At 41.9% G+C, this 13,753-nt stretch overlaps 1 protein-coding gene across 1 annotated transcript in view; it reads right to left on the bottom strand.

Annotated features, from left to right (window-relative positions):
- CHCHD3 (coiled-coil-helix-coiled-coil-helix domain containing 3) overlaps positions 1 to 13,753 on the bottom strand; it is a 265,354-nt gene that overhangs the window by 52,126 nt on the left and 199,475 nt on the right. The window contains exon 6 of the mRNA XM_006088332.3: positions 1,161 to 1,231. Coding sequence (XP_006088394.1) covers positions 1,161 to 1,231 — 71 coding nt within the window. The remainder of the gene's footprint in view (positions 1 to 1,160; positions 1,232 to 13,753) is intronic.

Here is a 13,753-nt window from a genome sequence, read left to right as displayed (position 1 = left end):
TGTTTTTTATATAACTATTATCTTGTATTGAAGAAACAGCCAGGGTACCAAGTCAAAGGTTCTCATAGTATTGAGACAAAAAGGTTAAAAACTGTTGCTTTATCATTAGGGGGAAGAGAAAATCATAAAAATACCTGTATGGTGTACCTTCTGAAATCTACATGCAATTCTATGTCTAAATTCTTAAGATAGCACATTAACCCTTTAAGAGTGAGATTTATGCGCCATTCTTAGAAGGTCTCTTCCTCCAGCCCCTAAATAATTCACTAATGAAGAATGGAGGTTTCTGTGTATTTAAATATCTCAAACCATCTTTAAAAAACATTTTTAATCAATATTAAAATAACACTAATATCCATTATCACACAAATTACATGATAGCAAAAAGCAATAACGTTCCACTTTGTGGTTTAATCATTTTATCAAATGCTCAGAAACATGCGCAAGGAAGGAGGTCAGAGCCCAATGCCATCTTTCAACTAAACCTGTCACAACACCTTTTTATTTTTTTTTTGCTTTGCTACCAACAGAGGTTACACAATAGCACTAGTTATACACTCGGGAAAATTCTGAATGATGCCTTCTTACTTAATGTGAAACCTGGCAGCAAAGGAAAAATACAGAGCTATGGGCCACGGACACTTTGATCCATCAATGATAGAACCTTAATAGAGGTAGCAATTTAACATCCCCTTCATAATCAAGGGTAAGGTAAAGTCTGTGATTTAAATGCTTTCAAGGTACATGTGAAGAAATGAAACAGCTTAAACATGAGAAAAGGGGATACACCAATTTGGACATGCCCGTCATTTTATTATGCAAAAGTGAATGGTTTCTATGTTTTTATTAATAGAAATGGCAATTTAATATTGCCTTCATTAACAAGGGTAGCCTATCGTATATCACCGCAAATGAAAATTCTATTACTATGGCTTTCTATTTCCCCTTAGTTCATAAAATCGAGTTGGTAACAAGCTTTTATCAAATGTCTTGTCCTTGCATTTGGATTCCACTACAGCAGATAACAGGGGTCCATCTCAACCCACCCACTTCCAAGTTATCCAGAGGGCTACACACCAAACGATCTCCTATTAAAAAAGCAATGAAGTTGTCCTTTCATCTTGTCAAGAAGAGTAATTATAATACTTTAAAAAACTTACTTGAACTTTGCTTCCACCTCCTCAGCAGCTTTCTGATATTGTTCAGTGGTGACTTTGTAGAACTCTGAGCTCTGTGGATAAAGATTGATAGCAGAGTTTTCACTTTTCAAGAGGACAAAACGTGTGCAAGATGTACAATGACAAAAAACACATGAGCTCTTGCTTCAGCCACTCAAGCAGTAGGAGAAAGACTTCTTACACAAGTGGAATGGATTCTTATAAAATTCCATGTACCAGTATCCAGTTGTGGGTATCTAGGCTGAAATTACAGAGTAAACTCTCATAGTTATAATTCATCATTATTTGATCCCTCTGATAAGACTCCTAACATAGGTTTGAAGGATTATTTAGTTCTCCCTTATTTGGAATCGATCACTGTAAGATCAAAAGATGCTTGAGACTGAATAATGAAATTCACGCCTATCACGCTGGCCTATTATTCCAGTGTTCCACCTGGGATATTAAAGATCATTTCCTTTTACACTGTATTTGTGTCTTCAAGATGGATTCTCTATGGAGTAGAATGTGTTCAATCACCTCCAGGTGACCACACCAGCATCAACATTTATAACAAATTAATCAGTAAGAATGAAGGGATGGATTGACATAATTTTTATACCAAAACATGTTTCCATTATTCCATGAATGAACACATAAGCAACATAAATCAAGTTGTAATAGCAAAGTAACGCCTTTCCTGGGGAAGCAAGATTAAAAATTATCCACTCTGGCTGGCTACTTTGCAGCCTGCCTGCAGGGGGTGGCCTCGATGACCCCAGGAGCCTTCAGACTCAATGAAATATCCTGCAAAAGGCACGGCAGTACAAACGAACACAATGCAGCGGTCTATTGTGCACCTTCATTCTCTAATCACTCAGGCTTCACATGCATGACTGGGGGTAGTTTATTTTTTCATAAATCATTGTTGGTTGGTGAGAAAATGAAAATGAAATCCTCTTCACACCAGTGACCCCTTTGCATTTAACAATCTGGGTTGTCCAATGACAGTCACATCCAGGTTGGTTGGATGTAGATAAAATCAATAGGTATGTGATTAGACAGCCGACTCGGGGTGGCTGCAGAATGGACAGGTCACCATTTGAGATGATGAATGGCTCTCTATCAACCTCCAGTTCCCTCCGATGCTAACATTTACTATAATCTTATTTGGGCTGCGATTTATCTTTCTTGCACCTGATCAATAAAGATGAACAGAACAGTTGTAAGGATCGATTGTAATTTTTTATCATTTTCAAGCACGAAGGTGCATTTCTGACATGAAGACAATATTCTAAGTGTCCTGCTTCTGCATTTTTTTAAAATCCCAATTTGAGTGATCAGCTGCACTGGTCTATATACGGAGGGGTTTTAATTCATCTGTAGGTCTCAAGAGATCAAAAAGCCATTTGTCTTCTCAGGTATTTTAACTCTAGGCTGTGTCACACCTTCCTATCAGTTCCACTTACAAGATTTTGCTTTCCTTTAAAACACACACCAGCCAAGAAGGCTCTTTTGCCATGTTTGGTTTAAGCTTTGCTTTGAACCCTTCTAACAAAGAGGGCAGTAAAAAGGCACTTACTAGTCGCTACTGACCCTGGTGAGAAACTCCCCACATGAATATGATGAACTGTCAAGTGAGTGTTATGTTACTGAACTATCTATTAACATGCTGGCAAAGCAATTACATCTTGATTAACACTTCCAATTATTTTAAGCATTGAAATTGTAATGTCCAGACAGAGCCAGCGCTAGGTTGAAAGATGTGCTTTGTGGTTCTGTTTTGTGACCTTACTAGGTCCTCCAACCTCCCCCATTTCCTTTCCAGTGTTCCTAACCTGTAAAATGTGGGTGATACTCGAGCTCTTATCTCTGCCATAGTTGCTGTAGGCATCCAATTTGATAGGCCAGAAAGCTGTGAGACTTGTTAAGTGATTTTGCAGAGGAAGATCAACATCAAAATAAAATCATTTCAAAGAAAAAGAACTAATTTGGGCGATTCCATTCTGGGTACAAATTAATTCGAAATGATCAGAAACAAATATTAAGCTTTCTAACAAGAATGATGAACAAAGGCAAGAGTTCCCCCATTATATAAATTGGCGAGCTCCCCTCTGCTGTGTAATGCCAAACGCAGGTAAAATTATTACATTCTGCCAAACTTTCTCCTGGGATGTCACACAAATACCTGCTCCTGCATTGCCTGCAAACTTAGCATATACTTTCTCAACTTAAAATTTTGGTTTTTATTTATGTTCCATATTTCCACCTCAGTGGCCTGTTGCCCTCAGTGCAGCAGGCATCACCACATAACTAAGGGAATAAACACAAATATGCTAAAGATCTGTACATAGACAAAGTGTAATTCATTTAAGCCTTTACTTATTCATTCAACAAAATCAAACCCTTATTATCCCAATAATATTCATCTTGGGGAGTTAGATCCTCATGGAGCTTTCCATCGGATATAAAGGAAAAATAATTATATCAAAGGGCACAAATGCTAACTTAAAAGTTGTGTTACTGGAGTTCAGAAGGAGTAGAGATCTTGGTCTCAGAACTAGCTCATGCTAAAGGAGAGACTACAAACCGCCCTGGATGGGTGAGGCCAGCCTAGACCACCCACACCTCGCCAACTCAGCACGAGTGAGCCCTGCCGAGACCGGAAATGCCCAGCTGCCAGCAGCCCAAGGTGGTGACCTGCAGAATCATGAGGTAAGGAAATGGTGGTTGTTCTAAACCACTGAGTTTGGAGTAGTTTGTTATACAGTAAAAGCTAACTGGCTCATACCCTTTCCCTGCATTCTCACAGCACCATGGACTTTTACCAAAGCACTCACCCACAGTGTGCATGTATGTGTGGTCTCCCCGACTTGCCCACAAGACCCCTAAAAGCAAGGCTCTCATCCCACTCACCATTATATTCAGAGCACCCAGCAAAGCACGTGACACACACACTTACTGAAATGATGTTAGAGTGACACCATTAATGCTAAGCTGCATTCCAACTTTTGCTTTTATTTAGAACAGGATGGGACAGAGACAAGTCTAAAATAGATGCAATAATACAGAGAAAGTGGGATACTACATTTATTACATGCCTCCTACAAATTGACAAACAGGTCAGTCTGCTCTACCACGTAAAAAGGAAATGAATATCACTCAAGACTGTGTTCAACAGCAGTAACAGTACAATAACATTTAAAGCTACAAATAGTCGCTTAAACGAGAAAGTGGTTTATTTTTCTCACGTAATAAGAAGCCTGGATGTTAGAAACCCAGAGCTGATGGAGGTGCCAAGGATATCATCAAATAAATAGGCCCTTTTCTGTATGCCTTCTCAGCCGCCCTTAGCATTTGGCTTTTATCCTCAGTCTCAAGATAGCTACTGCACTTCCATTTATCATGCCCACAGTCTCAAAGAGGAAGAGGAAGGTAAATAAGGGAAGAGAAGCCTCCCAGAGGTTTCACTCACATCTCTTTGGCGAGAATTATAGATCACGCACAACCCTGGCTGTGAAAGAGGCTGGGAAATTCAGTATTTTTGTTTTCTCACTTCTAGAGTAAAGGAAGAGAGGAAGGAGTGTGTAATTGGTGTTTATTGAGCCAATTTATCATACCTGCTAAGATAGTTGAAGTAACAGCACAGAGTCATGAACAAAACAGTGTGGTTGGCTTTGGGTGCAGGTATCCTAATATTTCTTTCCCATCTCCCTTCAACTTCTAATCTGGGGTGTGGGGGGTATACCCATCTGGCATTCCGATATCCCAAACCAAAGTTTCTTGACAGTGTAGGGAGGAAATGGGAATCAACAAGAGTGGGCATCCTTCCCACGTTTCTCTGGGCTGGCTAGGGCCCAGGCTTCTAAATGTGTGATATGTTGCCATTTTCCACTTTCTGAAAAGTCTCCCTTTAAAAGCACATTTTAAAATGCACATGCACAGATGCACATTATTGCTAGATTGAAAAGTATCTGTTTTCACGGTCCTAAATTAGATAAAAAGCAAACATGCACACACAGTATTCTTGTAATCTTTTCGAGTTCTGAACCTTATTTCTTTCCTATTATAACTAATATGATCAGACCTGTGGCACAGAAGGAAAGAACAAATCCAAAGGTCACAGGAAAAGTTTGTTAACTAGCTCTTGTCAGTTTCTACTTCACATGCAGATCCGGGCACGACTGCGTCATGCATCACACTGAGGTACAATTTAAATTCTGGTTCTCAGAGGGTAACACCAACTCACTGTCCACTCAAGGGCGGAAGCAGCTCTGCTCCTGCTTAGCAGAAGTCAGAGGGAGGAGAAACAAGTCTGACCGTGGACGTGAGCAGGCTGGCTGAACGAGGGCTCTCCTCTCTCTTAAGCTGATCTAGAATTACCACGACTCGCCACCCCTCCTGTAATCCACCCAAACACAGGTGTGACTCTACCTGCCTATTTCAAACAAAGGTCTGGTGTTGACAACCACCCACAAGTCTTCCTTTTGAAGATTTCTAAAAGAGCACCCCTATTGTTAAGTAGTTAGATTCAAAGCAAACTCCTTTACACTTTTTGTTGTAACACTCGCCCCAGAACTGTTATAATACAGGGTGGGGCAAAAGTAGATTTACAGCTGTGAGTACGTGAAACAGAGTTTATTCTTGGATTATTATTTACTAATTGTTGTTTTGCTTTCCATATGAGCAACAGTGAACCTACTTTTGCCAGAACCTGTATGTATTTAGTTAGATGCAGGTAAGTACGTCTCCCCCAAGATGAGAGCTAAGCATTTGGGACCAAAATTAAATGCTGCAAATGCAACATGGATACAATTCTAGGCACAGAGCCCTGAGAGTCATTTACTGAATGGCATTAGGTGGCCCCAAAGAGTTCATGGTTCTTTTTATAGAATTAGACAGAATCAAGAGATTCACTGCAACGTAGCCAAATTTTTAATCGATAGTAACAGCTATAGAATTTTAAAAAATCACTAATGGTCTAAACTTAGTTGATTTAGTGGTTTCAGTATTTCTCCAGAAAAACTGTCCATCAGAAAGCCTGGCGGCTGAGTTGAGTTTACTGCCTCTGCGCTGGGGCATACTCCGAAACCTGTTACAGGTGGTAGAGGAGCGGAGGAAGGAATCTGAGAAGCCTTGGTGAGAAAGTGGCCCTGCGATAGGGGAGCTGGCATCTTAGAGAACCTTTCGTTATTGGCACTCCTTACACCCATGATCCCGATTGCACGGTCTCGGTCTCTCCTTTCATCTCCTTCCCTCCTGCTGTCTACGAGACAGGAAAATCAAAGCTAATATTTGAATAACTTGCAAACTGCCAATAGTGGTTCAGATTCATGGTATATCAGATTCCGTATTCTGTTTCTAAAAGGCTCACCAAGGAATGGTTTGAGTTATTTAAACCGAGTCTCGCTTTTTCAATATAAAACAAGGACCTTATCTTCGAGGGCGACTCTATCAATGGGACAATGTACGTTCAGCACTTGGCATGGAGCCTGGCTTCTCCTTGTGGAAGCCAGAGAGAGGTTCCTGCTCACAATGCCACTCCTGCCAGCAACCCTCGGCTCCCTAGCAACCCAACATCAGAGCCTGGATCTCCACTAATTAGCTACACAACTATGCACAAACCTGATCAAGTGGATGGAATCAGACTGTATCACTTTTTCTCACACTGAGTAATGCTGCTGGTTTTGTGGAAGCAATAAACTCAAAAGGCTAGATATTTATCCTGAGTATCTCTAAATTTCTGTTAATGACCTTTTGTGTACTTCCGTAAGTGTATCATAGTTTTTCTCTACCCTATTTTTTTCAAATCTGCATCACTAGTGATCAATAATAAATTATTAATTTAGCAGATTCTAACAAATCAAAAATCCCGACTCTTAAGTTCTACAGCAAAGGCAAATGAAGACTCCCCGTGGAAAAGGCTACGACCAGTAGTTTATCCCAAGATCTCTCCTTCCTCCTTCGATAACCCCAGTTCTATGCTAAATATATGGTCAATCAACCCAAAATTCCCACCTTGTTTCTAGTTAAGATGCAGTAAGCAGAAATGTTGTGTAGGACGTCCTAGCAGGCTGCTAACGGGAGCTGACCTCAGGTGGCAGGGAATCTTTTCAGCCCTTGTGCCTTTTCTCTCTGTTCCAGGCTGCCATCCTGCAGCACGAACCCGCCTCAGAGAAACCCTGGGCCTCAGAGAAACCCCTGGCTAGGGTGCCGGAGCCAAACAGCAGGTTCTGGGGCTCTGCTGGCCTGAGGCCACCACGTAGCCCTGACGGACAACCTCTATGAGACTTTTATGAAATAAGAAACAAAACCTTCTTTCTAATTTAAGCCATTCCACTTTTATGACATATAGAGTCCAATTCATCAGAAATAAACCTTCACTACGCCCTACATGCTTGCTTTTTGTACACCTCACAGGTAACTTTAATCATGTCCAATGCCGGGTCACACAGGGAGCACCTTTCCCCTCGGCAGGAATGCGTGACTTTCGCTCCTTCAGAAACCTGCTTCCTTCTGCTCCTCTCCTTTTCCGACAAAGAACAGGAAGGATTAAAATTGTAGAGCCATGTTCAACTCGAGCATCAAATCTTACCATCTCTAAGAAACCACACTCATGAAAACCCCATTGTCTCCTGGGCACCTGGGCAAAATTAATAAACTGCTTTTGTAATTACCTTTTCATTCCATTTTTACTATTTCTCAGATAAAAAAAGGACACACACAGGTATTCAGGGCTTTTGCTGGCATTTCTAGTTTTCTTCCAGGAACTTTAGAAACTTGACTTAATTAGAGTTTTAGGCGTTTTTCTTGATTTAGCTTTGTAATTAGAATAGAAATCCTAGAGTCATTGGCAGCCTTGCCACTATGCAAGTTATATGAGTTATACATTAGAGATACTGTCTCAGGCCTCAGTTTCGTCACCTGGGCAATTTAAACAAACTGTACCGCATGCTCAGGTGGCATTCTGCTTCCCTTTTTTGTTCATGTCATCATTTCACAAACACTGCAGGTCTGTGCCAGACGTTAGGCCAGCAACTTGGACTATAGCGGTGAGCAAACAGGATGCATGGCCCTACCTTTATGGAGCTCATGGTATAGTAGAGACAGCCATAAATTTTTTAAATCACAGAAATCAAGGTATAATTAATAAAAAATTACTGTGCCACTAAGCTGGAATTTTTTATTTCTCAGAAGTGGTTTTTCTAATGAATCTCTAACCACCCTTCATAGCCAGTTATTAAGTTAGGTGTTTTTATTTCCCTTCTATAGTTTTTTGTTTTGTTGTTTTTTTTGGTCAGATATTCCAAGCTTCGTATTAGAAATCTCTTCACTTGTAAAGCTTTATTCTAAAACCTTTAGAAATAAAGGAATTCTACTTGTATTGATGTGGGTGAAAAGAGGTCCAAGTAGTATGAAAAACAGAAATCTAAAAAATAATTTGAACAGTATATTTTATAAACAATAAGTACACTATATGTACACATAAAACCAGGAATGTTCTGCAAAAAATACCTGTTTCCCCTGGAAAGGGATCTGAGGACGAGATACTTTTCCTTCTTTATCAGACAGCTGTCTATAACAATTTAAGTTTTTACCATGGGCTTGTTTCATTTGAAGTTAAACACACACACACACACACACACACACACACTATATCTTAATTTCCAACAGGCATTATGCCTAAATTCAGAACATGTAAAAAAGAGAAATTATTTAGTATTACTGGAACAGTACTCTCTGACCCTTCCCTGCCCACAGTGACCATTAACCATGCTTATAGTGAGATCTACCCTAAATACAAGATATTTTTTTCCTCACTATTATCCTTTTCTATGTGACATCCATAAAAGGTCTTACACTTTTCTGTTGTTTGTAGCTCTTCTCTCCGAGATAAAGCATCTCTCCCTTCTGCCTCACCTCTTAGACTCCGATATTACACACCTGAGACCTTTCTGCTCCACGTGACTGCGCGTCTCACTGCTGCTTCTGCAACGGTGAGACAGGCAATTTCACAGCTATCAGAAGGGTTATCACGAGAATTTACCATGATGTCTTGCAAGACCTGGAGAGTAACTTAAAATTACTACATGTTCCCAGCAAAGGAACCTCTCGGTCTCCTGAGGACTGTGTAATGTGACAGTCATTGTCAAGGTCGTAAGTCTTACTTGGGAAGTGCTCGATGAGGTGATGCCACAGCTAACAGCACAGCCACTGGATGGCTCTATACAGAAAGCATCGCATTTGTATTGACAACACAGCTCAGGCTTGCTCTCCTAGCATCTCCCATGGAAAGGAACTAAATCTAACAAACTCTCTGGTATTGCTCAGCACATTCACTGCCGACACCTATGCACACAGCGTCCTCTTGAAAACCGGCCTAAAAAGAAAGCTGAAAACAGTATCTCCATTCACAGTTTTACACTAATCACCTGAGGATTTACAGCACAAACTCCTTCTTTTCCAGATCCCTGACTGGGGGACTTAAAATCCATTCGTTCAAAAGCACTTCTTCTTTTTATAAAAGAAATGTATTTTTATTTATTTCAAAGAGGAAGGCAGAGAGAAATAGAAACCTCAGTGATGAGAGAGAATCATTGATTGTTTGCCTCCTGCATGCCCCCTACTGGGGACTGAGCCTGCAACCCAGGGCATATGCCCTGACCAGGAATCCAACTGTGACCTCCTGGTTCATAGGTAGATACTCAACCACTGAGCCACACCGGCCAAGCCAAAAGCACTTATTCTTGAAGAGCTAATATGGGACCAGCCCAGTGGTGGGCCCTAGGGACAAGGGTGAAGACATCTTTAAAGTCGGTGGAGAGAAAAATATGAACCACTACCCATCACACCACACAAAGACAACCGCCTTCAGTTTTGTAGTCCTTTTGGCTCTAAGAGTTCCATATTACAATGCAAACACTGCCAACGCCCCCCCGCCAGGTCGGTGGTAGTAAGCCTTGACATCCAACTTGGTGTTCCTCAAACTTGTAAGGCCCATCCTCTTGACTAAAAATCCTATATAATAAAAGGGTAACATGCAAATAGACCGAATGGCTGAACAACCAAACAAACAATCAAAGCGTAATATGCTAATGATATGATAAGGTTGCTCAACCGCTCACTATGATGTGCACTGACCACCAGGGGCAGACAGTCAACTGATCGACCAGTTGCTATGACATGCACTGACTCCCAGGGGGCAGATGTTACGACTGGTAGGTTAGCTTGCTGCTGGGGTCTGGCCTTTCAGGACTGAGCGAGATGAGCCGGACATGCCCTGAAGCCCTTCCGCAGTCCCTCCCTGTGGGGTCCCTCAGCCTGGCCTGCACCCTCTCGCAATCCAGGACCCCTCGGGGGATGTCGGAGAGCAGGTTTCAGCCCGATCCTTCAGGCCACTCCCCTTGGGAGGGTGCCAGATGCAGGGTTCATGGCTGGTGAGCGCTGCTGTGGCAGCGTGAGCCTCTCCCTATCGGGACTGATTGGGCACGAGCCCACGGCAGGCATAGCGGGGCCAGGATGAGCAGGAGCAGCAGGTAGGAGCTGCAGGCGGCATTGGACTGCAGGTTTTGGCCCAATCCCTGCAGGCCACCCAGAGGGACCCCACCTGTGCATGAATTTGTGCACTGGGCCTCTAGTCTTATTATATTAATCATAGACATATTCATAGAAATCAAAGAACAGGATCAAATATTAAAGACTAGATGAAATTCGTGCACTGGGCAGGGGGTAGGAGGAGGGTCCCTCAGCCCGGCCTGCACCCTCTTGCAGTCTGGGACCCCTCTGGGGATGTTTGCCTAAGCCGGCAGTCAGACATCCCTCTCACAGTCCGGGACTCTTGCATTCCGGGACCCCTCGCTCCTTATCGTGCTGCGCTCGCCAGCCGTGAGCCCGGCTTCTGGCTGAGCGGCGCTCCCCGTGGGAGTGCACTGACTACCAAGGGGCAGCTTCTGCGTTGAGCGTCTGCCCCCTGGTGGTCGGTGCACGTCATAGTGACTGGTCATTCCACTGGTCATTTGGCCATTCGGTCAATTTGCATAGTAGGGTTTTATGATATAGGATTCTCATAGATGAGAAGACCTCTCAGATGGTTTCCTTGGAGTTCAGGGTGAGAAACTCTAAATACTTGAGCTTATTATCAGTTAACTTTCTTACAGGGACTCAAACCCAAACAGGTGGAGGCACCACGAGTGCTTCCCACGGTAAAGGTGTGCAGAGTAAGAACTGAGTCCCTGGGCGAAGGCGTGCCAGAGAAGAAAGGGATCCTGACAGAGAGGCTGGAACCAAAGTAAAGCCTGCCTCCGTCCCACTTCCTTCTGCCTAGCACCTGAATTTTTAAAATATAACTGAGGCCAGGACCAATACTCATTCTGATCCAGAAAATCTACTTAAGAAAGAGTTTCCTGAAAACTGAGCGAACCTTTGAACTCTTCCCCAGACCTGATAGAGTTGATTTCTTTGCTCCTTGGCACCAGCTGAGCAGCAAATGCAAACTGAATCAAGTCTATTTGTTCAGAAGCAATACCTTCCCAACACTACAGAAAATAAGCAGCTCACATAAAGGGAGACTGCCACCGCCAGGCTCAGAGTCCCAAATTGTGCCGTCTCTGCAAGAGAGGGAGATGATGAAAACATTCTGACACCTCCGCAGGCTCACCAGCTACAAGCCTTAATGAGGGTGCTCTGAAGCGATAGAAATGGCAAAGCATTCCTGTGCTTCAAAAAGTAATGTCATAACTATGCATCGAAGCTATCTGTGTCACCTCTGAGATAGACTCATTAATGCAGACATTTAATGCCTACAGTCAAGAGTCTTGGGCGTGGCACAGGTAAGGGGCAGGGCACTAGCAGCCATGACAGTGTCTCACTGTGGATTTACTTTGGTCCCCGCCACTGTGCACTGTCAGAGATCGAGGAGAAACACTATGCAAAACTCAACCAAAGCAAAGACATTTCAAATAATTTTCTAAGCAAAACTTTCACCCAAGAGTAGATGCCCTTCTTCAAAATCTCCTGATGGAAAACAATGCCTCGAGTCCAGTATTTGGCACATACATTTCCCTGAAAGTGGCAGTTGATAGGTTATAGAAAATTGGTGAGACAAAATCATTTGGTAAAACCATTTATTTTACCCTTATCAAATTGGCTGTTTTCTTTTTGTTTATACAAATGTTACCACGTGTTGATGAGTATATGAAGAAATCGGCTCCCTCATAATTTGCTAGTAAGAGTATACAATTTATGGCAACACGCTTCAAATGCCTTTAACTCAGTTTCATTTCTAGAAATATCTAAAATTAATTATGGGTGTTTAGAAAAATTTCACTAGGAAATTTTTCACCACAGAGTTTATAATATTGAAAAATGAAAAGCAACATAAATATTTAACCACAAAGGACAGATAACATACGTAATAGAGCACCCAGACAATGGAGGGATGAGTTATTTAGGCTTTTTTTCTCTCCTGAAGAGAAAAAAAAAAATTTAAATTCCTTTAAGTTTTAGTCTTTGGTCAATAGATTTAAGAAAAAGGACAATTACATAACAGTTTCTTGTAATATTGCAAACTGTGCCAGTTTTCTCAAAAACAAAAACCTGGAATTTCCACAAACCACAAATGAATTCATCCACAAGGCCACAGCAGATAAGATAGATTTTAAAACAGGGGGACATCTATTTTAAATTATGAAGGTTAAAGCCCAGGTTATTCCTGGTGTCTTTGAAATTATTCTGCCATTTGCTAAGCAGGTCAATGTTCATTTTTTTATTCACCCAAATAATAACTGACAACCTAAGAGCCAGGTATTAGGGGAAGGGAACACTTTTTAAAAAGTAGTTATTCCATTCCAGTGTTTACAACCCACAGGGTTGGATACCCAGGTGAAACAGTGCCCAGACAACAGCTGAGGCTCTGGGGCGCCCACCTTTACTGTCAACACAGGTCCATGAGAGCAGAGTTCAAACTGCTGGGAGGCTGTGGAGACTTGGACTTCCCAACAGCAAACATGGTCAGGCAACAACCATTTATCTCAACTGATTTAAAAAGGAAAAAACACACACACAAACAAAACAGCCAAGAAGGAAGAAAGGTCAGAAGCCATGGCTTCACTTTACCTACCAAGAATGGTTACCTGACCAAGGCTACACGTTTGCTTGGTGTCCCATAGGTAGCAAGTGCACAAACCGAATAGCCCAAGTCTTATGCTCCAAGTCCAGGCTGTAAGGCCTTAGGGTGTGAAATCTTTAGTATTGTAGTTTCTTCCTTACAAAGCAACAAAGACTCTATGCAGTACTTGACAAATTCATGATTTTCCTTGTTAATATAATGCCTCTATGGTCAGTCACATAAGAATGAACCACAATACCCAAGCAAAATAAGATCCAATGCAGATGAAACACCTATCTCAAGTTTTAATTTCCTTTCATCGATTTAGAGCCCAAACTCAGAGGTGAATAAATAACTGTGACATGGTTCGCTCAAGTGCTGGCAATGCATACAAAGCGACTCGGGTGAATAGGAAAGCCAGTCTTAATTTAAGGGTTAAAAATCTCAGATATGAAAGGGAGACCGATTTCAAAAGTGGCAAGGGGATCAC

The sequence above is a fragment of the Myotis lucifugus genome, unplaced genomic scaffold (genome assembly GCF_000147115.1).
Source record: "Myotis lucifugus unplaced genomic scaffold, Myoluc2.0 scaffold_46, whole genome shotgun sequence".
Lineage (NCBI taxonomy): Eukaryota > Metazoa > Chordata > Mammalia > Chiroptera > Vespertilionidae > Myotis > Myotis lucifugus.
Note: the sequence above shows the minus strand (reverse complement) of the source record. Positions and strands in the feature narration are given on the sequence as shown.